General features: G+C 37.8%; 6 protein-coding genes across 6 annotated transcripts; all 6 read left to right on the top strand.

The window, feature by feature from the left end:
• Positions 1-565: 565 nt before the first annotated feature.
• LOC143151682 (uncharacterized) lies at positions 566-5,352 on the top strand. Its single transcript, XM_076321033.1, has 16 exons — positions 566-1,362; positions 1,621-1,720; positions 1,796-1,906; positions 2,002-2,157; positions 2,229-2,276; positions 2,409-2,424; positions 2,599-2,732; positions 2,819-2,907; positions 3,173-3,254; positions 3,396-3,504; positions 3,576-3,658; positions 3,736-4,541; positions 4,695-4,794; positions 4,874-4,984; positions 5,073-5,228; positions 5,299-5,352. Exons 1-16 carry the CDS (start codon positions 566-568, stop codon positions 5,350-5,352), a joined length of 2,952 nt encoding a protein of 983 aa, XP_076177148.1.
• A 1,717-nt stretch (positions 5,353-7,069) lies between these two features.
• Positions 7,070-13,126, top strand: LOC143151681 (uncharacterized). Its single transcript, XM_076321032.1, has 9 exons — positions 7,070-7,872; positions 8,101-8,200; positions 8,303-8,413; positions 9,235-9,390; positions 10,882-11,078; positions 11,342-11,441; positions 11,544-11,654; positions 12,550-12,705; positions 12,777-13,126. Exons 1-9 carry the CDS (start codon positions 7,070-7,072, stop codon positions 12,825-12,827), a joined length of 1,785 nt encoding a protein of 594 aa, XP_076177147.1. The 3' UTR covers positions 12,828-13,126.
• A 789-nt stretch (positions 13,127-13,915) lies between these two features.
• LOC143151387 (odorant receptor 4-like) lies at positions 13,916-16,394 on the top strand. Its single transcript, XM_076320469.1, has 5 exons — positions 13,916-14,733; positions 14,995-15,094; positions 15,197-15,307; positions 16,117-16,272; positions 16,344-16,394. Exons 1-5 carry the CDS (start codon positions 13,916-13,918, stop codon positions 16,392-16,394), a joined length of 1,236 nt encoding a protein of 411 aa, XP_076176584.1.
• Positions 16,395-16,917: 523 nt separating this feature from the next.
• Positions 16,918-19,299, top strand: LOC143151241 (odorant receptor 82a-like). Its single transcript, XM_076320192.1, has 5 exons — positions 16,918-18,007; positions 18,272-18,371; positions 18,463-18,573; positions 18,806-18,961; positions 19,034-19,299. Exons 1-5 carry the CDS (start codon positions 17,022-17,024, stop codon positions 19,082-19,084), a joined length of 1,404 nt encoding a protein of 467 aa, XP_076176307.1. The 5' UTR covers positions 16,918-17,021; the 3' UTR covers positions 19,085-19,299.
• A 909-nt stretch (positions 19,300-20,208) lies between these two features.
• On the top strand, positions 20,209-22,035 carry LOC143151680 (odorant receptor 10-like). The gene is made up of 5 exons (XM_076321030.1): positions 20,209-21,026; positions 21,254-21,353; positions 21,430-21,540; positions 21,719-21,910; positions 21,985-22,035. The coding sequence occupies exons 1-5, from the start codon at positions 20,209-20,211 to the stop codon at positions 22,033-22,035; spliced, it is 1,272 nt and encodes a 423-aa protein (XP_076177145.1).
• Positions 22,036-23,167: 1,132 nt separating this feature from the next.
• On the top strand, positions 23,168-25,015 carry LOC143151227 (odorant receptor 10-like). Its single transcript, XM_076320154.1, has 5 exons — positions 23,168-23,985; positions 24,215-24,314; positions 24,408-24,518; positions 24,742-24,897; positions 24,965-25,015. The coding sequence occupies exons 1-5, from the start codon at positions 23,168-23,170 to the stop codon at positions 25,013-25,015; spliced, it is 1,236 nt and encodes a 411-aa protein (XP_076176269.1).
• Positions 25,016-25,052: the final 37 nt, after the last annotated feature.

Raw genomic sequence — 25,052 nt, 5'->3', positions numbered from 1 at the left:
CATCGTATAAGAAATATAAACGATTCCGGTTGATATTTTAACTTTAACGTGACTTAAAAATTATTAAAAATAAGGATTGTCTTTTGTGCAAGAGTAACGTATTTTTTTTTTTGTTGAAGTACCCACAGCCGTGATATATCGTAGGACGGATGACAAATAATCGGTTGCGTTATTACCATCGCGGCTACACGACAGAAAATCACCGAAATACGATTAAACGTTTTTCAAACTTTGAATCGCAATTTATTCATGCGAAATCTCTTACTACCTGTACTTTGCCTGCAATCGCAGCACAAAATAACAGTGCAGCGTAGATCGCAACGCGCATTTTGCTTCCGTAGTATGCAATTTCTAATATAGTCGTGCTGGTATTAGTTCAATTCCCTAGAATCGTTAAAGCACGTTACAACGTCTTAAGATTACAACGAATCGGCCGCGTAAAATTGTTCTACGAAACTTATCACGCAGGCGCCAATAGACGCTCTCCGACAATATTGACGCTCGTTGTTTCCAATCGCTTTAGCGATCTGTTACGAATCGGTAAAGAAGAAGATAGTTTTGCAACATGACGCGAAACACGTGGAATCAAAATTATCGAAACGTTCATTATAATTCGGATACGGATTACACAATTCTCGTTGCCAGAACGTTGTTGTCACCAGCTGGCATTTGGCCGTTGCGCAAAGACGATTCGGTGCTACACAGAGTCAAAATATTTGCACAGATCGGGACAATTTTTAGTTCGATGTGTTGCTTACTGGTACCACACGTAATCTACACCTTCCACGAGTGCGAGGATCTGACGCGGTACATGAAGGTAATTGCCGCTCAAGTATTCAGCGTCTTGGGGATAGTGAAATTCTGGACAATGATCATCAATAGACAGGAGATCGGTCGGTGTCTGCGGGCAATGGAGGTACAGTACAGGGACGTGGAGTGCGAGAAGGATCGACTCGTTATGAGGAAATCCGCAAAGATCGGGCGAATGTTCACGATAATGTATCTGAGTCTCTCTTACGGAGGAGCTCTACCCTATCATATCATTCTGCCCTTCATGTCCGAGAGAGTCGTAAAGAGAGACAATACAACGCAAATACCTCTGCCTTACCTGAGTAACTATGTTTTCTTCGTGATCGAGGATTCGCCGATATACGAGATGACGTTTGTTTTACAAATGTTGATCAGCACCGTAATACTCTCCATCAATACTGGAATTAATAGTTTGATCGCCACCATAGTGATGCATTCTTGCGGTTTGTTCAAGGTCGTCAACAGAAAACTCGAAAGTTTCCTCGAAGAGAATAACAATGACTTGCGAACACACCTCAATGGTATCATTCAACATCATCTGAAAGCAATCGAGTAGGTTACCATAATATATTAGCAATATAGTTATGTGTTGAAACATCCACAGTAAATTGTAATGCCTCATGATTGATCAATGAAATTACTGTTTCGAGTTAACAATCTTTACATATGTGTGTAAAGTTCTTCGCTCGTACTTTAAAATAATACTTTCTCATCTTTATACGTTGTAGCAAATATTTTTCTTTTCGTTACCACGTTCGATTTCTTTGTGTCCAGGTATTATTGTAACTTAACGATAGAAATGTATTGTAGATTTGCCGGGACGATTGAGAAAGCATTCAGCTTGGTGTTTCTCTCGGAAATGATCGGCTGCACGGTCATCGTATGTTTTCTCGAATACGGAGTGATCGTGGTACTGGGAGAGAATATTTAGAAACATCAAAGTAAATTCGGTTCTACGTTCGTTCATTTCGGGGATATTTTTTAGGAATGGGAAGACAGAAAAACATTCAGCACGATAACATATTTCATTCTGATGACATCGATCTTCGTAAACGTGTTTATATTATCGTTTATCGGTGATCGTCTCAAAGAAGAGGTGACTTTCTTCGAACAAATTCCACTAAAAAGGTTTCAATCGCGTAACGAATAAATTTTCATATAACTTTTTGTGTCATTTTATGCGTTACAAAGAGCGAGAGAGTAGGAGAAGCATTGTACTTTATACCGTGGTACGATATTCCAAAGGATATAGCCGATAATATGAAAATGATCATACTTAGATCTAGTCATCCGACGCATTTAAGCGCTGCTAAGATCTTCGATCTCACGCTTCAGGCATTTTGCGATGTAAGTTTTGAAATATTAATTTCTATATTATTAGCGAAAATACTCGTGAATGAAACAATGAGTTTCCTCAGGTTTGCAAAACTTCAGCGGCCTATTTGAACTTCCTACGAACAATGACGGCATAAAGATGCGTAAGAGGGGGTTGTACGCGAAGACATGTGATATTTTTGCGATGTTAACGATGAAACACGGTGTTAAAATATGACACTCACCATTTCCACTTCGTACATTATTGTCATTCAACTGTATAGAATATTACGGAAATACGTAAGAAACATTCAAACAGGTGTGTAACATTCTATTTGTCTAGATATACAATTTTCATAGGATAATTTATTTGAAAAATGATCGGTAAAATTAATGTTGCGATATAGTAAAATTAATGTTGAAATTTCTCAACGATATACTATTCTTTATCGGGAAACGTTCGATCTCTGACAGGCTGGTGTACACAAACGTATAACTCTTTCCATCGAGTACAGCAATCGCTCGTAATTATAGTCGCTCTTGGATCCCCAACTCACTCGCAACCATTGCAAACTTTCCAGAGAGTGAAGAACATTCGAAATTTTCAAGTTACTCGACACGTTTGAAACTGTATTATCGGTAGGGATCGTGATAATAAAATTGTGCACTAACGCTTTAATGTACGTATTGTTAGTTGTTACTCGAAATATCAAAAGTCTTCGTAATCGTTCGACATTTACCGTTCAAGTATGACAAAAAGACAGACACGGATTTCTATCTAGAGTCAGAACGACTACTTTGAACACATCGATGTTCTTATCTCGAGACGGAACACTTTTAAACATACAAAAGAAACATTAAAAACAAACTCGAGAATATATCAAACAAATTCTTTATATCGCAACGTATACACATGTTCGATTTCTCTCGATAAAATAGATGCCGTCTCGTTACAACACGTGTAAATCAGATTCACGTAATACATCACTCGATTACACAACTCTGAACTTGTTTCGATGGCATTAATATCGCGATACTATTTAAAAAGAATTTACCTTATCGTCGAGTGCAACGATACGCTGCATTTTTCGTCGAATCGGTGCTCGATTGTACAGCTCGACAAAAGAGTTGTAACCAATTTGGAATGATCGATTACGCGTTGTATTATAACTTTAACTTCGATTTAAAAATCGGCAAAAATCAATATTGTTATTTTACGCAAGGACGATGAATTTCTTTCGTAAGGTACAACGTGGCGTGTTATAGCGTAGCCCAGATGGCAAATAATCGCGGACAGGTTGCAGAAAATCATAAAAAAGAAAGCAAAACGTTTGTCAAACTTTGAGTCGCGATTTGTTCATGCGAAATCGCTCACTGTCTGTATTTTGCCCACAATTGCGGTACCAAATAATAGTGTAGCGTAGATCGTAACGCGCATTTTGTTTCCGTAGTACTAGCAATTTCTCATAGAGTCGTATTGGTGTTGCTCGCGGCAAATTGTCCTAAGAAGTTTTTCACGCAAGCGCCACTGGACGTTCACTGCAACCATCGTCGCTCGTTGTTCTTTAGTCGCTCCAGCGACATCTTACGAATCAGTAAGGAAGAAAATAGTCTTGCGACATGGTGGAAAATACCTCCAATAAAAGCTATCGGAACGTTCATTACAAGTCGGACGCCGAGTACACGGTCCGTGTCGCTAAAACGTTGCTGACACCACTTGGCATCTGGCCGCTGTACAAGCGCGATTCGTTTCTGCAAAAAGTCAAAACGTTCGTTCGAATCGGAGCAATTTTTAGTTTGATGTGTTTCTTATTAATACCTCACGTGATCTATACCTTCCACGATAGTAAGAATCTGGCGCGATACATGAAAGTAATCGCCGCGCAAGTGTTCAGTCTCTTGGGGATCATCAAATTCTGGACGATGATTATCAATAGAAAGGCGATCAGAAAATGTTTGACGGCGATCGAGGTACAGTACAAGGACGTGGAATGCGAGAAAGATCGATCAGTCATGACTGACTCTGCAAAGATCGGCCGATTGTTTACAATAGCGTATCTGAGTCTCTCCTACGGAGGTGCTCTACCCTATCACATCATCTTACCCTTCATGTCCGAGAAAGTAGTAAACAGGGAGAATATTACGCAAATACCTCTGCCTTACGAGAGTAACTACCTATTCTTTGTCGTCGAGGACTCACCGTTCTACGAGATTATGTTCGCTTCGCAAATTTTGATCAGCACCACAATACTGTCCACTAATACCGGAATTAGTAGTCTGATTGCTACGAGTGTGATGCATACTTGCGGTTTATTCAAGGTTGTCAACAGAAAAATCGAAACTTTCTTCGAAGACAATACGGGTGACTTGCACAAACGTCTTAATGGCATCATTCGGCATCATTTGACAGCAATCGAGTAAGGGAGCAATAATATATATTCTACAATATAATTAGTCTCAAAGAAATTATTGTTTCGAGGTAAACACCTCGCAAACGTATAACAATGGTTTTTCGTCGATGAATGGGAAACACACTTCCCTTTGTTATTAACAAGAGAAATGGATTATAGATTTGCTGGGACGATCGAGAAAGTATTGAGCACAGTGTTTCTCTCGGAAATGATCGGCTGTACCATCATCATATGCTTTCTCGAATACGGAGTGATTGTGGTATTAGAATAGAGTATTTAAAAGTACCGAGGTAAATGATTAGATTTTACGGTCTTTTATTTCGAAAATGTTTTTCCAGGAATGGGAAGAACGGAAAACATTGAGCATGTTAACGTATTTCATTCTGATGACATCGATCTTTGTGAATGTATTCATAATATCGCTTATCGGTGATCTTTTGAAACAGGAGGTGATTCTTTTCGAACAAATTTCACTAAAAATGCACCAAGTGATTCAATTTTTATATAATAATCCTTGATATTTTATTTGTCGCAAAGAGTGAGAAAGTAGGAGAAACATTGTACTTTACACCGTGGTATAATCTCCCCAAGGATATAGCCGATAATATGAAAATGATCATACTTAGGACTAGTCGTCCGACGAATCTAAGCGCTGCCAAGATATTTGATCTCTCGCTTCAGGCATTTTGTGACGCAAGTTTAATACGTTAATGTAAAAAATATTAATAAGAAGATACGAGATAGATGAAATAAATTTCTGCAGGTTTGTAAAACTTCAGCGGCGTATTTGAACTTCCTACGTACAATGGCGCAATGAGAAATTGAAAGAAGATTCTGTACGCGGAGAAATGTGAAATTTACAAAGTGCTAACGGAAAATAGGAACTATTATTGTTAAAGTCATCTTACACTTGATGTGTTGACACTCACCTACTTAGAATGTTAAAATTCATATCAGATTTATTTAACAGTATAAGTAGAAAGATACTTATCGACAAAATCTAGTCGTCAATGTTTTTGACTCAAGGTTAGTCTTGGAACGATTATCATAAAATTAATCGTAAAATTTATATCCTGTTTGTTGTTCGCAAGTTCGATCTCTGAAATGCAAATGCATCTGTACGCACGACTTGTTCAGTCTGCTGTAGCACTTATTTAGAATTACAATCACCGATGCACTCGCTACTCACTTCTATCTCTTGCAGATTTTCCCAACAGTAAAAACTGTATGTACGTAATTCGTAAGTCGTCGAACAAATATATAATTGTATTACCACTAAACATCGTGATAATAGAATTGTATACAGATACTTCTATATATTACTTAAAATATATATTTTTTCTTTTATCGATATGCGAGTACACTGCCTTGCCTACAAATAATGTATTACTGCAACGCTGGCTACGCGGTTCTGTACTCGCTACTCGCTACGACAAGACTCTCCGTTCAGGACGATGGCCTCTCTTATACCTAAGGTTTGGGACCTGCGTGACCTAGGCTAGATGGTCTAGCTTTCACGGGCGGTTGCTAAGACGCAAACCAGGCGATGGGCCTAGGTTGCGTCATTGTCGCCGAGAAAACTCCACAGTCCCATCGGCTGATCCCTCCTTGCCGGATACGACCCCTCGCGTCGGGTCGCTTGTACCTTCCACGCTCACACACACACACACACATGCACGAGCCCTCGCTAACGCCCTACACTATTATCGAAATAAGTATTTTTTCTCGATTCTCTTGTTTCGATTTGTGTTCACCAAAACTGACCAGCCAAATGAGAGTTTGTACAATAATGTGTTCGCACAGAGATACTATATTGCACATACTAGAGAACAATTTACGGTACGAATTAAAGCAAGAGTTTGCTAACGTTATCTAGAAGTTCACTATCAATGAAACGAATTTCGAAAGTCGACGCACTTTATTCCTTTTCTTTGATGCATTAGAACACTTGCATCATAAAGTAACCACAAAAGCACGAACATTAGACGGAAATTATATTTTAACGAATAAAAACATTATAAACGTAGTAAGACTATTAGAAAGGCATAGATACACAAATCACACGCGGTTATCAACAATTGATCTTCGTTTTCAAAGAATGTTCGGAACAAGCGCTGATTCGTAATCCGTAATATTTAAATATATCTACAACGATTTAGGTAGTATCGGAATAGAGAATAGATATCAAAGACGCAACAAGGTATAGAAAGATCTTATAAATATCTAATGCCCCATTAATTGATGCACTCGTTTCCGTTGAGCGATAACGGCCGTTGCGCACTCCGTTGAAAGCGAACAAATCAATTTACCGATTCCCAATAGTTATAACGAAGAAACTGCAAATACACTATGAAGAAAGGTTAAACACTCCAAAAGAAGTCACTTCTATTTTACACGCATCAAAGTCAATGTTCCTCTGAGCAAAGTTAGGAAACACGCGCAGGCGCAGCATTCTTTCTCTTTAACGCGTTCGTGAAACTGCGAGCTTTCAGTATCGAACGAGTCTTCGAGTCTCGACGTCGCAAAAGTCAGATATGACACTAACAAACTCTTCGGCAATGGAGGAAGAATTTGAAAAATATGTAAATCTCAGCATTCAGTGGAATAGGTGGCTTCTGAAACCGTTAGGTGTTTGGCCATATTCTTCTAATATTTCACGAATACAGAGATGCTGTAATTGGTTCTTGAATACCCTATGTTACAGTTTAATAAGTTTCCTTTTTGTACCTTGCGCTCTTTATGTGATGACGGATGTGCAAGACGTATATAACAAAATCAAGCTTGTCGGACCGTTAAGCTTCTGCATGATGGCGTATTTGAAGTACTATTCGATAATATCTCATGGGAACGATATTCGCAAATGCTTTGAGCGTATCGAAACAGACTGGAGGATCGTTAAACACTCCGAGGATCGAGATATCATGATAGAGAACGCAAATTTCGGGAAACGATTAGTAAAGATATGCGCTTTCTTCATGTACAGTGGTGTTGTTTTTTACTACATTGCGATTCCAATCAAAGTTGGGAAAATCAAGGCTGAAGATGAAAATATCACCTTTGTGCCAATGATGTTTCCATTTTCGAGACTATTAGGTGACACGAGGTACAGTCCAGTCAACGAGATTCTCTTTTCGATTCAATTGTTAGGAGGAGTTCTGATTCACGGAATATCCGCCGGTGCCTGCAGCTTGATAGCCGTCTTCGCGGTACACGCTTGTGGTCAGATGCAAGTTTTGATATGTTGGCTAAGATACTTGAAAGACGGCCGAATAGATATGTGCAAAACGGTGGATGGCAGAATCGCGAGTATCGTGAGTCAACACGTTCGAGTATTACAGTGTGTAAAATTTGATCGGATACATAGTTTGTAGAGTTAAATGTCGTTATCGTGCAAGAAAATATATTTGAACATCCAGAAACTGCTTTGTAGAGTTCTCAAATGGACTATAGTATTTCGAGAAATTAAGAATTTTTTATAGTTCGGATCGGAGAAAACATTTTCATTGAAGACGAAAAGAAAAGTTAAATTAGAATACCGTGGTTTCATCATTGCTTGAAATTACAGATTCTTATCGCTCACGGAGAAAACGTTGCAACAAATATCGCTCGTGGAAGTGTCAGGATGTACATTGAATTTATGCCTTCTTGGATACTATATCATCAAGGTACGCCTGTAATGCGCAAGCAAGTTGTCGCGTTTAAGAAGTTTTAAATGACATTTTCTTATGCAAACCCGAATCTATGTAGTGGCACTTTGGGCGTTGCAGGAAACAGATTCGGAAGATTTCACCGCTTCCGTAACATACACCGTTATACTCATATCTTTCGTCTTCAATATATTTATATTTTGTTACATAGGCGAGATTCTCGCAGAATTGGTAAGATCTCCGACAGAGTGCAGAGTTACTTTTATTTTTACCGCACTTGAAAATTCTTTGCTTCTGTTGGGTAATTTGGGGTAATATGTGTCCCATTTACCAAAGAAGCAAGAACCAATTGCAATGCACAACTCAAATTTACCTGTCATAAACAACTCGTCGTACGCTGAAACATTACTTACATTTTCATACAAGTTTATGTACGCATGTAATTTCGACGAAGAACCATGTAATTATGAATATTTATTGATATTTCTCGGTACACAATCAACTGATCGGTCAACACCTCTAGACACCGATCGCAGTTACAGGATTGACCACATTAGGATTGTTTGTAATCATAATATGCCAGTTCTAAAATTTTCAAATACATGCATTTCCGAATAAAGACATGCTTGGACATATTTTCATTGGAAAAGCTTTGACAATCCATTGATAATGTTTTTGTAAATATACGATGAAGGATATAAAAATTTCCATACCGCATTACTGTCGGCACACTGATACGGGTGCAAGATCGCTTTGAAATTTTTGTCACTAACTTGCTGGTTCTCGGCTTCGATCATCCACGATATATAGTATACCGGTCAGTCTCCATTTCAAGACGCGTCGCGTTCCCAACAATCGCTACCGGCCCCGGTTTCAGTGTCATCAAAGATCGCGACTCTTCGCCTTGAAATCGGTAACAAACATAGTAGTGTATCAGAGTACCCATATTTTCCGCAGAGTGAGTTAACGTTGATTTTAAAAGATTACTTCCAATTAATGTTCGCAAAGTAGCAGGTATATAAAATATGCAAAGGAAAAATATTTTGTAACAGTGCGGAAAGGTTGGCGATATGTCGTACATGTCTGACTGGTATCAATTGGAAGGAAACAGGAAACGTAACTTCGTTTTGATGATTGCAATGTCCAAATCGTCGATGAAACTTACTGCAGGGAACATGATGGATCTGTCGCTCGGCACATTCGCTGATGTAAGTACCAAAAATTTATCATAGGCTATTTGTTGTTAAATTCGAGTATCAGAAATATCACGAATGAACAGGTCGTCAAGACGTCGGTCGCTTACTTGAATATGCTGCGAACACTGACGTAATAATTTTTCGAACTACTCGAACGATGCAGAAAACACACTGACGTGAAAGTTCCTATGCTACTTCAAGAAGGAACATTACTTGTACAATTGCAAATTTCACATATTGTATTGAAAGTTGAATGAAAATTACGTTTTAAGTACGGAAGTATTACTCCTTAATCCAATTGATATTTTCTTGTCGCATGCAAGTATTCATAATCTGCATAAAAAAAAAAGGAATGCATCGGAGAATCACACATATTAACTATTTCGGTATACGAATACTAACGATGAAAGGAACGATATACGTAGAAGTATACGTTTATATTTACCTTACTTAGTATGAGATGCTTTTAACGTAACGGATACTTTACTGATGAATAAAATTAGCAGAGTAGGTGATTTCACTATCATTTTGGGCCTCGCGTTCGAATCTCGTTCCACCAGAAATATTTTAAATTGATTTATTGCACTTGTTCGGGGACAACCACATTTGTATTTTTCAAAAGTAGAAACAATCAATTTGTCGATGTTCAAGAAATACCACTCACCGGTTCCAACTAATAATCGAAGAACCCGACAAATTGAAAATGCATTTCAAAGTATAACTCTTGTAGATATGTGTAGTCACTTTCGTTCGATAAGCATCTAACCCACGTTCTCTTCGAAAACGAATCATGGAAAACAAGCGCAGGCGCAATATAGTCTTCCTACAAACTGTCCGTCGACTGCGAACTATCAGTATCAAACGAGCGTTCAAACTTTGAACATGGAAAATCCAGACCCGCCAATATCAAAATCTCAGTCGTCGGAACACAAATCTGAGAGAAATCTCGATCTTAGTATTAAGTGGAATCGATGGCTTCTGCAACCGTTGGGTATCTGGCCATATTCTTCTAATAATTCATTATTAAATAAATACTTTAATTGGTCGTTGAACGCCATATGTTATACTTTAATAAGTTTCCTGTTTGTACCTTGCGGCCTCTATATAATATTGGAAGCGGAGGATATCTATAGCAAAATCAAACTTTGCGGTCCGTTGAGCTTCTGTCTGATGGCGTACTTGAAATATCATTCGATAATCTCTCACGGGGACGATATTCGCGAGTGCGTTAAGCGAATCGAATGCGATTGGAGAAACGTTAAGCACTACGAGGACCGGAACATTATGGTAGAAAAAGCGAATTTCGGGAAACGACTAGTGAAAATCTGCGCTTTTTTTATGTACAGTGGTGGTGTGTTTTACTTCGCTGGAATTCCAATTAAAGTCGGAAAAGTCGAAGCGGAAGAAGAAAATATCACCTTTATTCCGATTGTGATGCCTTTTCCGAAACAAATAATCGACACACGCTACAGTCCAGCTAACGAGATCCTCTTCACGATTCAGGTTTTAGGAGGTATCCTGATCCACGGAATTTCCGCTGCAGCTTGCAGCTTATTGGCTACCTTAGCGGTGCACACCTGTGGTCAGATGGAAGTTTTGATGTGCTGGCTGAGACACTTGAAAGACGGCCGAATAGATATGTGTAAAACGGTGGATGGCAGAATCGCGAGTATCGTGAGTCAACACGTTCGAGCATTGAAGTGTGTAAAATATATATGCAACCTAAGATCTTATATCGTAGTTAATATGATCCGATACCTAGTTTTTAGAGTTAAATATTGTTATCTTGCAAGAGAATATATTTAAACATCTCGAAACGGTTTTGTATAGTTCTGAAACGGAACATAGTATTTCGAAAAATTAAGAATTTTTTATACCTCGAATCGGAGAAAACGTATTCATTGAAGACGAAAAGAAGAGTGGATCTAGAATACTGCGATTTTATCGTTGCTTGAAATTACAGATTCTTAGCGCTCACGGAGAAAACGATGCAACAAATATCACTCGTGGAAGTGTTAGGATGTACGTTACAACTATGCCTTCTTGGATTTTACATCATCAAGGTACGCCTGTATTGCGTAAGCAAGTTGTCGCGATTAAGAAATTTTTAATGACATTTTGCTATGAAAATCTGAATCTATGTAGTGGCACTTTGGGCATTGCAGGAAACAGATTCGGAAAATTTCACCGCTTCCGTAACGTACACCGTTATACTCACATCTTTCGTCTTCAATATATTTATATTTTGTTACATAGGCGAGATTCTCGCAGAATTGGTAAGATCTCCGACAGAGTGCAGAGTTGCTTTTATTTTTACCGCACTTGAAAGTTCTTTGCCACTGTTGGGGAATTCGGGGTAATGTGTTTTCTATCCAGTTAATTCTATAAAATAAGGAAAAAGTAATTGGAATACATGACCCCAATTTACATGGCCTATACAACTCGTCATATGTCGAAACATAATTTTTCATATAATTTTAACCACGCACACAATTCCAACGAAGAGACACGTAACGTAGCACGTATCCGTTTTAAGCGCCGAGAGGAGTGTTCATCACGCACTGAATAGAAAATGTTTACATTTCACATTATTTCGTATGAAAGATTCATCGTAGATTGGGACTCATTCGAAAGTAAATGTGGTCAATCATAACCGCATTGGTATTATTTCGAATCGTTAAATGACATTTTTGAATTTTTCAAATATGTGCATTTCCCAATAAAGACATGCTTGGACATATTTTCATTGGAAAAGCTTTGTCGATCCATTAATAATATTTTTGTAAATATACGATGGAAGGTATATAAATTTCCATACCGCATTACTGTCGGCGCACTAATACGGATGCAAGATCGCTTTGAAATTTTGGTCACCGACTTGCTGGTAGTCGGCTTCGATCACCTACGGTATACTATATGCCGATTAGTCTCCATTTCAAGACGCGTCGCGTTCTCAACAATCGCTACCTGTCCCGGGTTTAGTGTAATCGAAGATCGGGACTCCTCGTCTTGAAATCTGTAACAAACGCAGTAGTATGTTAGAGTCCCCGTATTCTCCGTACAGTGAGTTCTATATTGATTTTGAATACCGATTTTAAACGAATATTTCCAATTAACGTTCACATTGTGACAGGTATATGAGATATGAAAAGCAAACATATTTTGTAACAGTGCGGAAAGGTTGGCGATATGTCGTACATGTCTGACTGGTATCAATTGAAAGGAAACAGGAAACGTAACTTCGTTTTGATAATTGCAATGTCCAAATCGTCGATGAAACTTACTGCAGGGAACATGATGGATCTGTCGCTCGGCACATTCGCTGATGTAAGTACCAAAAATTTATCATAGGCTATTTATTGTTAAACTTGAATATCAGAGATATCACGAATGAACAGGTCGTCAAGACGTCGGTCGCTTACTTGAATATGCTGCGAACACTGACGTAATCATTTTTCGAACTACTCGAACGATGCAGAAGACCCACTTACGTGAAAGTTCCTATGCTACTTCAAGAAGGAACGTTACTTGTACAGTCGCAAATTTCACATATTTTATTGAAAGTTGAATGAAAATTGCGTTTCAAGTATGAAAGTATTACTCCTTAATCCAACTGATGTTTTCATATCGCATGCAAATATTAATAATCTATACGAAAGAAGGAATGCATCGGAGAGTCACACGTGTGAACTATTTCGGTATACGATTATCAGTAATGAAAAGAGAGATATGTAGTTTCTCAGTTTAATATTTGGACATTCGCATACTTTTAAGTTTAATGCTTTATATCTTCTAAATTATTAAAATATTCAGTCACTAGTTTTTTACCGTATTGACTTCTTTACGATGGATAACAAATATATAAAGTTGATTAGTTTTTATTTTTCTGTTGTCTAGAAAAATATAAGCTAATATGGTAAAAAACTAGCGAATAAATATTTTAATAATTTATGGAAATATAAAACATTATACATAAAAGTACTAAAATGTCCGAATATTAGAATGTCTACTTTTACGTACAAATGTAATGTTTATATTTACATAACGTCGTAACAGATGCTTTTAACGTATTGGATAATTTATCGATGAATAAAATTACTAGATTGAGCGAATTTCCCATCATTTCGGGCATTGCGTTCTAATCTCGTATCACCAGAAATATCTTCGCGAAAACTTTATTACGAATCTTTTCCACTTCACAGAACTCAGCGACACAAGGACTCGGCACGTAAGTTATTTATAAATTGATTCATCGAACGTGTTCAGGAACAACCACATTTGTGTGTCCCAAAAATGGGAACAATCGGTTTATCGATATACCACTCACCAATTCCGACTGATAATCGAAGAACCCGACAAATTGGAAATGCGCTACGAAGTATAATACTTATGTATAATCCGTCACTTTCGTTCGGTACGCATTCAAGTCCACGTTCTCTTCGAAAACGAATCAGAGAAAACAGGCGCAGGCGCGACATTGTTTTCCTGCGAACCGTCATTCGACTGCGAGCTTTCAGTATCAATCGAGCGTTCAAACATGCAAAACTCGAGTTCCCCGATATCGAAATTTCAATCGTTCGAACACGAATTTGAGGGAAATGTGGATCTTAGCATTAAGTGGAATCGATGGCTTCTGAAACCTTTCGGTATCTGGCCATATTCTTCTCATATTTCGCTATTAAATAAATGCTTTAATTGGATCTTGAACGCCATATGTTACGCTTTGATAAGTTTCCTGTTTGTACCTTGTGGCCTATACGTGATTTTGGAAGTAGAAGATGTCTACAATAAAATCAAACTTTGCGGTCCGTTAAGCTTCTGCCTGATGGCGTACTTGAAATACTATTCGATAATCTCTCACGGGGACGATATTCGCGAGTGCATTCAGCGTATCGAATGGGATTGGAGAAACGTTAAGCACCTCGAGGACCGAAATATTATGGTAGAGAACGCGAATTTCGGGAAACGACTAGTGAAAATCTGCGCTTTCTTCATGTACAGCGGTGCCGTGTTTTACTACATTGGAATTCCGATAAAACTCGGAAAAGTCGAAGCGGAAGAAGACAACATCACCTTTATTCCGATTGTGATGCCTTTCCCGAGACAAATAATCGATACGCGCATCAGTCCCGCTAACGAGATCCTATTCTTGATTCAGATTTTAGGGGGTATCCTGGTTCACGGAATTTCCGCTGGTGCTTGCAGCTTATTGGCTGTCTTTGCGGTGCATACTTGTGGTCAGATGAAAGTTTTGATGTGCTGGCTGAGACACTTGAAAGACGGCCGAATAGATATGTGTAAAACGGTGGATGGCAGAATCGCGAGTATCGTGAGTCAACACGTTCGAGCATTGAAGTGTGTAAAATATATATGAACGGTACAATCGTAAATCGTAATTAGTTTGATCGGATACGTTGTTCGTACAGTTAAATATCATTATAGCGCGGAAAAATATAGTTGAACATTTAGCAATTGATTCGTAGAGTTCGGAAATAAAATATACTATTCCGAAAAATAGAGAATTGTCCATAGCTGATCGAAAAAAACATTTTCATTGAAGACGATGAGAAAAGTTGAACCAGAGTACCGTGATTTCATCTGTGCTTGAAATTTCAGGTTCTTATCGCTCACGGAGAAAACGTTGCAACAAATATCGCTCGTGGAAGTGTCAGGATGTACATTGAATTTATGCCTTCTTGGATACTATATCATCAAGGTACGCCTGTAATGCGCACGCAAGTTGTCGCGTTTAAGAAGTTTTGAATGACATTTTCTTATGCAAACCAGAATCTATGTAGTGGCACTTTGGGCGTTGCAGGAAACAGATTCGGAAGATTTCACCGCTTCCGTAACATACACCGTTATACTCATATCTTTCGTCTTCAATATATTTATATTTTGTTACATAGGCGAGATGATCGCAGAATTGGTAAGATCTCCGCCAGAGTGCAGAGTTAATTTTATTTTCACTGCACTTGAAAGTTCTTTGCCACTGTTGGGGAATTCGGGGTAATATGGGTCCCTTCCGGTTAATTCTAACAAAGAAGCAAGAAATAATTGAAATACACGACTCCAATTTACATGCCATGAACAACTCGTTGTACGTTGAAATATTACTTACATTTTCATGTATATCTATGCGCGCATTTAATGACAGAGTCGTGTAAAGTAGTACGTATCCGACTTTAAACGCCGAAAGAAATGTTTATTGCTCATTATATAGAAAATGTTTACATTTCACATTATATTATATGGGAGTCAGTCGACCATAACCGCGGGAGAATCGTTTTGAACTACTATATTAAATGCCATTTTTGTTTGGACATATTTTCATTGGAAAAGTTTTGTCGATTCATTGATAAAATTTTTGTAAATACGCGATGAAAGGTATAAAAATTTCCATACCGCATTATTGTCGGCACACTAATACGGGTGCAAGATCCTTTGAAAGTTTGGCCACTAATTTGCTGGTACTCGGCTTCAGTCTTCCACGATGTATACCGGTCAGTCTCCATTTCAAGACGCGTCGCGTTCCCAACAATCTCTACCTACCCCGGTTTCAGTGTCATCAAAGATGGCGACTCTTCGTGTTGAAATCGGTAACAAACATAGTAGTGTGTTAGAATGCCCATATTTTCCGCAGAGTGAGTTAACGTTGATTTTAAGAGAATACTTCCAATTAATGTTCGCAAAGTAGCAGGTATATAAAATATGCAAAGGAAAAATATTTTGTAACAGTGCGGAAAGGTTGGCGATATGTCGTACATGTCTGACTGGTATCAATTGGAAGGAAACAGGAAACGTAACTTCGTTTTGATGATTGCAATGTCCAAATCGTCGATGAAACTTACTGCAGGGAATATGATGGATCTGTCGCTCGGCACATTCGCTGATGTAAGTACCAAAAATTTATCATACGCCATTTGTTGTTAAGTTCGAGTATCAGAAATACCACGAATGAACAGGTCGTCAAGACGTCGGTCGCTTACTTGAATATGCTGCGAACACTGACGTAATAGTTTTTCGAACTACTCGAACGATGCAGATGACACACTTACTGTGGAAGTTGCTATGCTACTTCACCAAGGAACATTACTTCTACAGTTGCAAATTCCACATATTGTATTGAAATTTGAATCAAAATTACATTTCAAATATGGAAAATATCACTCCTTAATCCAATTGATGTTATCGTATCGCATGCATAAAGAAAGAATCCATCGCAGAGTCACAAGCGGGAACTATTTTAGAATATCGATATTAACGATAAAAGGATCGATATACGTTTAAATGTAATGTTTATATTTACCTAACTTGGTATGAGATGCTTTTAACGCAATGGATATTTTACCGACGAATAAAATTACTAGAGTAGATGATTCACCACTATTTTGGGCATTGCGTTCTAATCCCGTATTATCAGAAATATTTTCACGATAACCTTATTAGTCATCTTTTTCCACTTCACAGAACAGAACGATATAAGGGCTCGGCACGTAAGTTATCCATAAATTGATTTATTGAACACGTTCAGGAACAACCACATTTGTGTTTTCTAAAAGTAGAAACGATCAGTTTATCGATATTCAAGAAATTTCACTCACCGATTACGACTGATAATCGAAGAACACGACGAATTGAAAATGCGCTACAAAGTACTTATGTATATATGTACAGTTACTTTCGTTCGGTACATATCTAAGCCCACGTTCTCTTCGAAGAGGACTCAGAAAGCAAGCGCAGGCGCGACATTGTTTTCCTACAAACTGTCCGTCGACTGCGAGCTTTCAGTATCAATCGAGCGTTCAAACATGCAAAACTCAAGTTCCCCGATATCGAAATCTCAATCGTCGGAACACGAATTTGAGGAAAATGTGGATCTCAGCATTAAGTGGAATCGATGGCTTCTGAAACCGTTGGGTATCTGGCCATATTCTTCGAATAATTCACTATTAGATAAATACTTTAATTGGTTTTTGAACGCCGTATGTTATACATTAATAAGTTTCCTGTTTGTACCTTGCGGTCTCTACGTGATACTGGAAGTAGAGGATGTCTATAACAAAATCAAGTTTTGCGGTCCGTTGAGCTTCTGCCTGATGGCGTACTTGAAATATCATTCGATAATTTCTCACGGGGACGATATTCGCGAGTGCATTCAGCGTATCGAATGGGATTGGAGAAACGTTAAGCACTTCGAGGACCGAAACATTATGGTAGAGAACGCGAATTTTGGGAAACGACTAGTGAAAATCTGTGCTTTTTTCATGTACAGCGGTGCTGTCTTTTATTACATTGGAATTCCGATCAAAGTCGGAAAAGTCGAAGCGGAAGAAGACAACGTCACCTTTATTCCAATTGTGATGCCTTTCCCGGGACAAATAATCGACACGCGCTACAGTCCCGCTAACGAGATCTTCTTCTCGATTCAGGTTTTAGGTGGTATCCTGATTCACGGAATTTCCGCTGGTGCTTGCAGCTTATTGGCTGTCTTTGCGGTGCATACCTGTGGTCAGATAGAAGTTTTGATGTGCTGGCTTGGGCATTTGGTAGACGGTCGAGTAGATATGTCGAAAACCCTGGATGGCAGAATCGCGAGTGTCGTGAGTCAACATGTTCGAATACTAAAGTGCGTCAATTCTAGAACAGTAAACCATAATTAACATAATTTGAACGGTTTTTCCCGAAATGTCGAAATTACTCTCGAGTGTGTAACTGTATTGAATTTGTAGGATATCTTAAAGTAGAATTCTCGAAACCATTGTACCGGCGATAGAATATCTCGAAAATAGATAATCGGAAAAAAATGTTTAGATTGCAATTGAAGTGACAACGAAATCTACAACTCGGTTAACAAGCCATACGTCTGTAATTCCAATATTTTTAATTGTAGATATTTATCTCTGCTTGAGAAGACATCGACACAAGTGTCTCTCGTAGAAGTCTCGGGCTGCACATTAGGAATATGTCTTCTTGGATATTATATTATCACGGTACGCAGTGCACCGATATTGTTATTTTGAATAATCTATAATAATGTTTCTACAAATATTTCTGTTCATATTCGATTATTTGGCATTTCAGGAATGGAATTCGAACGATGTAACTGCTTCTGTGACGTACACCGTAATACTCGTATCTTACATCTTTAACATCTTCATATTTTGTTATATAGGCGAGTTCGTCGCAGAATTGGTAAGATTTTGTACCGAAGAAATCTATAAAAATATTTACAATGTAAAGTCGATGTCCTTTGGTACGTGGTTCGGAGCCTGTTGTACCTTTTTTGAAACAAATGCTATAACTTCAGAGACTTTGTTCAATGTATAGACATCTAGAATAGAATTTAGAGGGAAGGATTCAATTTACGTAAATGTAGTTTGTAATGTGGTATCAAAGGTTACAAAAAAAAAGTGTTCTGTAACAGTGTAGAAGAATCGGTGACATGTCGTACATGATCGAGTGGCACCGGTTACCAGGAAACAGGAGACTTAGTTTGGTCTTAATAATCGCAATGGCCAATGGAACGATCAAACTTACAGCTGGCAATATGATCAAATTGTCTCTTAGCAGTTTCAGTGACGTAAGTACTCAAATATTTTCGTAGCCTATACATAGATATAAGAATAACAGGAAACATTTTTTGAACGATTAGATTGTTAAAACATCAGTGGCCTTCTTAAACATGTTGCGAACATTGACTTAAAGTGAACGAATAATGGATTTCAAACGATTTGTGTAAAAACTGATGTGCCACGCTACTCTACAAAGTAATGTTTGTATTTCTGCATACATTTATCGTTTCATCTTGTAAGCATCGTAAAAATGATATTTGACGCAACGAGGAATTCTTCTTTGTTCTATTTAAAATTCTGTATCAATTACAGAGAAGAGATGTCTGGATGTAAAAAATAATTTTTTTCGAACTATTATACTATACTCAGTGTAATTACACTATAACCACGGTAGATTATCTCTGTGGTTGAATCAACCGTCAATGATGAAAGATGTGGTACATTATTAACGGACCTTATATTTTTATTTAAGTTACATGATATAGTATTCCCCCGCAGGTCGCAACGAAGTTATCCTCACAACTTTCCGAATTTGTCGATACGATTGTGCAATCCATGAGTCGCGATGGACGGTGGCTCAAAATATTAGTAAGTCATTGAAACAGAAAAGGGAAATTTGTATATTTTTTACTATATCGTTATACGATTTTAAGTTAGACAAGAACTGTGTATGTAACTAGCGAAGATCAAGGAAGAAGCACCCAACGATAAAATTTACTTGCATTCCACTCGCCCTTACAGTTATCTATTTGCTACCACTGTATCTAGCGATAGTAAGCCGAAATTTTATCTTAACAAATAACGCAGGAGAAATATTTAATAAATACAGATGTATCGACATTTTTTGATACATACGAGAGTGATTTTTACTTTTCTTAATGTTATAATATTAGAATAAAGAGTACGTATCGTAAATATAATACGCAGCAGAAACAAATACATAGAACCTCTTAAACGGTCTCAGGGTCTGGCATCTACCGGCGTTTAAAAAATCAATTTATCGAAGTTCGAGACCCTTCATTCTACCAATCGCATTCATAATGCATAAACTGGCAAACCGTGAATGCGCTTAAAAGGAGGCTCAAACCATTTGAATAAAGTTTCTTTCATTCTGCACACTCGTACGTACTACGTACGTAGTATATAATTCCTTCTGAGAGAAATCGGACAGTCTGCGCAAGTCCAAAACAGTTTACCAGCGAATCGTAATCGAACTGCCACTTCTCGGTGTTCAGCGAGTGTACAAGCTTTAACAATGAAAAAGATAGAAGCCAGCGAACCGATGTTTCTAGCGACGGAACGCGACTTTGAGAAATGTGCAAACTTCAGCATTCGGTGGAATCGATGGCTTCTGAAACCATTGGGTATCTGGCCAAAATCGGCCAATATTTCAAGAATAACCAAATTTTTTACTTGGTTCATAAACGTCGTATGTTACGGATTGATAAGTTTTCTGTTTATACCTTGCTCTGTCTACGGGATGTTGGAAGTGGAGGAACTATACAATAGAATCAAGCTCTGCGGTCCGTTGAGCTTTTGCGTGATGGCGTACTTGAAATACTATTCTCTAATCGCGCACGAGAGGGAAATTCGAGAATGCGTTGAACGCATCAAATGGGATTGGAGAAACATTGAGCATTCCGAGGATAGAAAGATCATGCTAGTTAACGCGAATTTCGGTGGACAATTAGTGACGATCAGCACATTTTTCATCTACAGCGGTTTCGTTCTCTACTATATCGCGGTACCGATTAAAATTGGAAAGATCGCAACGGAGGACGAGAATCTGACCTTTATTCCAATGGTGTTTCCTTTTTCAACGTTTATAGCCGATATCCGGTACAGTCCTACCAACGAGATCCTCTTTTCCATTCAATTTTTAGGAGGTGCTCTGATACATGGAATTGCAGCAGCGGGATGCAGTTTGGCCGCAGTTTTTGCAATTCATGCTTGCGGACAAATGAAAGTTCTGATGTGTTGGTTGGGCCATTTGGTAGACGGTCGAGCAGATATGTGTAAAACAGTGGATGGCAGAATTGCGAGTATCGTGAATCAACACGTCCGAATACTGAAGTGTGTAAACAAAATTTTTAACCATCTGTAAATTCTTCTTAATTTAATTCGAAACGTATTTTAAGACGTCAATGGTTACGAACATGCATGAAAACGTGCTGAAAATGTAGGATCTTATATCCAAAATAGTTCAGAATTAAATTCTCTATTAGAAAACATTAAGAATGCTAAATATATACATAGAGAATAAGTGTAATATTTTTTGGTTTAATTATTTGCAATTATAGATTTTTATCGCTCACAGAGAGAGCATTGCAACAAATATCTCTGGTGGAATTCGTGGGATGCACATTGAATTTATGTCTTCTTGGATATTATATCATCATGGTATGCATGTTGTGCTCAAATATATGAAACTGACTTTTTTATAATACGAGTATACATTTACGTTTTGACATTGTAGGAGTGGGAATATGTTGACTTAACTCTTTCTACGACATACGCTATACTCCTGGTGTCTTTTCTCTTTAATATCTTTATATTTTGTTACATAGGCGAGCTTGTCGCAGATCTGGTAAGATCTTCACGCAATTACAAAATTACTTTTCGTTACAACGCACCTGTTGAAATGTTCTCTGCACTACAATGACTATATTTTTCAACGATCAAGATATTTCGATATCTGTTCCACTAAATTTACATAAACGTATGTTGATTATAAGATGTATGTACAAAGTATACCCTGATTCAAGATAAATGTTACATATTCGAGAACATTCTTGCAACAGTGCAAACAGGTTGGCGAAATGTCCTACACGGTTGAATGGTACCGATTAAGAGGAAACAAAAGGCTTAGCTTCGTTTTGATAATAGCAATGTCAAATTTATCGAGGAAACTTACTGCTGGAAATATGGTCAGCTTGTCGCTTAGCACATTCGCTGATGTAAGTATTAAAACATTATTATTGAGTATTTATCGTTAAAGTGTATATTAAAAAGGAATATCACGATCGAACAGGTTATCAAGACATCGGTCGCTTACTTGAATATGTTACGGGCATTGACATGATATCTTTCCGAAATAGTCAAAGTTTTCGGTTGAAATATTTGCGGTAAAGGCTTGCGTACCCTAATACCAAGGAACATTACTTGTATCGTCGTACACTTTTATCGTTGTACCTCAAGTAGAATGAGAATGACGTTTCGTGCATGCCAAAATTATTCTTTAACCTATTTACGTTTTCATACTAGTTCTAGACATTAATTCCATAAAAGAAAGAAAATTAACATAGAACTACACATTTCGAACAAATTAGTGAACTTGTTGACCATTACATGTTTTTCATTTTAGACACATTGACCTATTTATTTGGACACAAAAATACATACTGACGAATAATTTCCTCGACACAGTCGATGTATTTCTCACTAAGAAGAGAAAAACGAAGAAACGAACGTACTTTCTGTTGCGCAAGTCGTAGAAAATTTTTCAGAGTATCAGATTCTTGGATTTTGTAGCGCATTCTTTGAAACGGACCCTTGTGAAAATAATCGACTATAAACTGATATACGTAATACACGTTTTCGATAGTACGTAAATTCAGACAGGAGCAAATTTAATTCGAAGTGAAAGCAAGAAATAACTATTGGGTATAACGTGTCAATTTTTTATTTCCCAAAATGTTTTTTGGTATAATTAAAATAACTTCGTCATTTGAAATAATGATAATTTCAAATATGAGAATTATTTCATTATTTCTCATTCTAAATACTCGTGATAAATGTTGACTAATGTTCGACTAATTTGGATAATAATCAATCGTAGTTCGCAAAGTTCGTTGGTCACGAATTTATCGGAATAAAAGTTTCTTCGTACGTCACACAACATATATTAAAAACTAAAATACCACATATCACACCGCATTAATTATTGTATAATCGTAATATGTATTTCGACGATACGAAAACATCGATGATCGAAAACCGCCATCCTTTCGTTCGCACTTATAATACATGAAGTAAAAAGCTTGGGTTAGTAAGAAGGGTCGAAAAATTATTACCTTTATTCCGTACACTCCCACGCTTGTTTGTATTCCCTAGCGCAAAAAATAGGAAATCAAGCGCAGGCGCAACATCGACTCCCTGCGAATTGTCATTCCACTCCGAGCTTTCAGTATGAAGTGAAAGTTCGAGATTTAACGATGCAACAGTCAAGAACAGAACTAGCAAAATCACAGTCAACGGATAGGGAGTTCGATAAATACATGAATCTGAGCATTAAGTGGAATCGATGGCTTTTGAAATCAATAGGTGTCTGGCCGCTATCGTCTAATATTTCAAGAACAAAAAGATACTTCAATTTGATGTTAAACGCCATTTGTTACTGTTTGATAAGTTTCCTTTGTATACCATACATCGTCTACGGATTACTGGAAGTGGAGAATGTCTACAACAGGCTCAGATTGTTCGGTCCATTGAGTTTTTTTGCGATGGCGTACTTAAAATACTATTCTCTAATTTTTCACGAGAACGATATCCGGGAGTGCGTTGAACACATTAAATGGGACTGGAAGAACATCAACCACATTGAGGATAGAGACATCATGGTGGCTAACGCAAATTTCAGCAGACAATTAATGAAAATCTGTAGCGTTTTTGTGTACGGCGGTTTCGTTATCTACTATATTGCAGTACCTATTAAAATCGGGACGATCGAGGCGGAGGGCGAAAATCTGACCTTCATTCCGATGCTGTTTCCTTTCTCAAGATTCATAGTCGATCCCCGGCAGAGCCCCGCCAACGAGATCCTCTTTTCGATTCAATTTATAGGTGGAGCCCTAATTCATTGCATTGCAGCAGCAGGGTGCAGTTTAGCTGCTGTTTTCGTGGTTCACGCTTGCGGACAGATGAAAGTTTTGATGTGTTGGTTGGGTCATTTGATACACGGCCGACCAGATATGTGCAAAACCGTGGATGGCAGACTTGCGAACATCGTAAAACAACATGTTCGAGTACTGAGGTACGTAATGAATCCTTTAAAGTTTCGTACATTGTATTTCATTCGATTCGAAGCGTATATTTAAGAAATTTACGATTATTATGGTGCAAGAAAGTCCGTTGAAAATGTAGAGAATTCTTAGCAATGTTCTAAACTTGAACCCTCTCTGTCGTAACATTAACAATTGGAATCGAAGAAAATGATAATACTAAATATAGGATATTTTAATTTGACTGTTCGCAATTTACAGATTTTTATCCAATACAGAGAAAGTGCTGCGACAAATATCATTCGTGGAATTTACAGGATGTACAATGAATTTATGTCTTCTTGGATATTACCTTATCATGGTACGCAAATATTACTTAAACAAGACCCACAAATGTCTAATGACATTCTTATATCGAACTGTAAATATACATATTTGACTTTTGACAATATAGGAATGGGAATCGAACGACTTGGCTATTTCTGCAAGTTACATCGTAATTCTCATGTCTTTTCTCTTCAATATTTTCATATTTTGTTATATAGGCGAGCTTGCAGCAGAACTGGTGAGACCCGCATATGCTTCTAGCACTGTTCTTATTCCAATGCACTCAACACTGTCGTGTAGATCTGTAGCCATGTAGCCTTTTATGCTAAAACGTTACTGTCCTTCGACAAAATTTTTATTGTCTGTTGCGCTAATTGTAAGCACTCGTAAAAGGATGTATACGCAGAATACGTATAGTGCAGCGATAAATTGAATTGAACTAAAAAAATATTTTGTAACAGTGCAAAAAGATTGGCGAAGTGTCGTACATGGTCGAGTGGTATCGATTAACAGGAAACAAAAGGCTTAGCTTCGTTTTGATAATAGCAATGTCAAATTCGTCGATGAATCTTACCGCTGGAAATATGGTCATTTTATCCCTCACCACATTCAGTGACGTAAGTATCCAAACACTGTTATTGTCAGTTCATCTGGAAATTAAAGTCAAACATCTCGAATAAATAGGTTGTTAAAACATCCATCGCTTTCTTGAACATGTTGCGCGCAGTGACTTGAAAATGTTTTTGCTGTACTCGAAAAATGCAGTTGAAAT

The sequence above is a fragment of the Ptiloglossa arizonensis genome, chromosome 9, assembly GCF_051014685.1.
Source record: "Ptiloglossa arizonensis isolate GNS036 chromosome 9, iyPtiAriz1_principal, whole genome shotgun sequence".
Taxonomy (NCBI): domain Eukaryota; kingdom Metazoa; phylum Arthropoda; class Insecta; order Hymenoptera; family Colletidae; genus Ptiloglossa; species Ptiloglossa arizonensis.
The sequence above is the reverse complement of the archived record's forward strand: the minus strand, read 5'-3'. Positions and strand labels throughout refer to the sequence as shown.

Excerpts from the sequence above, each read along its gene's own strand:
- LOC143151680 (XM_076321030.1), top strand. The coding sequence starts at position 20,209 with ATGAAAAAGATAGAAGCCAGCGAACCGATGTTTCTAGCGACGGAACGC. Across the intron at positions 21,027-21,253 it reads CAACACGTCCGAATACTGAA|ATTTTTATCGCTCACAGAGA; the intron begins GTGTGTAAACAA and ends TTGCAATTATAG. Across the intron at positions 21,354-21,429 it reads TTGGATATTATATCATCATG|GAGTGGGAATATGTTGACTT; the intron begins GTATGCATGTTG and ends TTGACATTGTAG.
- LOC143151241 (XM_076320192.1), top strand. The coding sequence starts at position 17,022 with ATGCGCTACAAAGTACTTATGTATATATGTACAGTTACTTTCGTTCGG. Across the intron at positions 18,372-18,462 it reads TTGGATATTATATTATCACG|GAATGGAATTCGAACGATGT; the intron begins GTACGCAGTGCA and ends TTGGCATTTCAG. Across the intron at positions 18,962-19,033 it reads CTCTTAGCAGTTTCAGTGAC|ATTGTTAAAACATCAGTGGC; the intron begins GTAAGTACTCAA and ends TTGAACGATTAG.
- LOC143151227 (XM_076320154.1), top strand. The coding sequence starts at position 23,168 with ATGCAACAGTCAAGAACAGAACTAGCAAAATCACAGTCAACGGATAGG. Across the intron at positions 24,519-24,741 it reads GCGAGCTTGCAGCAGAACTG|TGCAAAAAGATTGGCGAAGT; the intron begins GTGAGACCCGCA and ends ATTTTGTAACAG. Across the intron at positions 24,898-24,964 it reads CCCTCACCACATTCAGTGAC|GTTGTTAAAACATCCATCGC; the intron begins GTAAGTATCCAA and ends TCGAATAAATAG.
- LOC143151387 (XM_076320469.1), top strand. The coding sequence starts at position 13,916 with ATGCAAAACTCGAGTTCCCCGATATCGAAATTTCAATCGTTCGAACAC. Across the intron at positions 15,095-15,196 it reads TTGGATACTATATCATCAAG|GAAACAGATTCGGAAGATTT; the intron begins GTACGCCTGTAA and ends TGGGCGTTGCAG. Across the intron at positions 16,273-16,343 it reads CGCTCGGCACATTCGCTGAT|GTCGTCAAGACGTCGGTCGC; the intron begins GTAAGTACCAAA and ends ACGAATGAACAG.
- LOC143151681 (XM_076321032.1), top strand. The coding sequence starts at position 7,070 with ATGACACTAACAAACTCTTCGGCAATGGAGGAAGAATTTGAAAAATAT. Across the intron at positions 11,442-11,543 it reads TTGGATTTTACATCATCAAG|GAAACAGATTCGGAAAATTT; the intron begins GTACGCCTGTAT and ends TGGGCATTGCAG. Across the intron at positions 11,655-12,549 it reads GCGAGATTCTCGCAGAATTG|TGCGGAAAGGTTGGCGATAT; the intron begins GTAAGATCTCCG and ends ATTTTGTAACAG.
- LOC143151682 (XM_076321033.1), top strand. The coding sequence starts at position 566 with ATGACGCGAAACACGTGGAATCAAAATTATCGAAACGTTCATTATAAT. Across the intron at positions 1,363-1,620 it reads CATCATCTGAAAGCAATCGA|ATTTGCCGGGACGATTGAGA; the intron begins GTAGGTTACCAT and ends AATGTATTGTAG. Across the intron at positions 4,985-5,072 it reads GTGATCTTTTGAAACAGGAG|AGTGAGAAAGTAGGAGAAAC; the intron begins GTGATTCTTTTC and ends TTTGTCGCAAAG.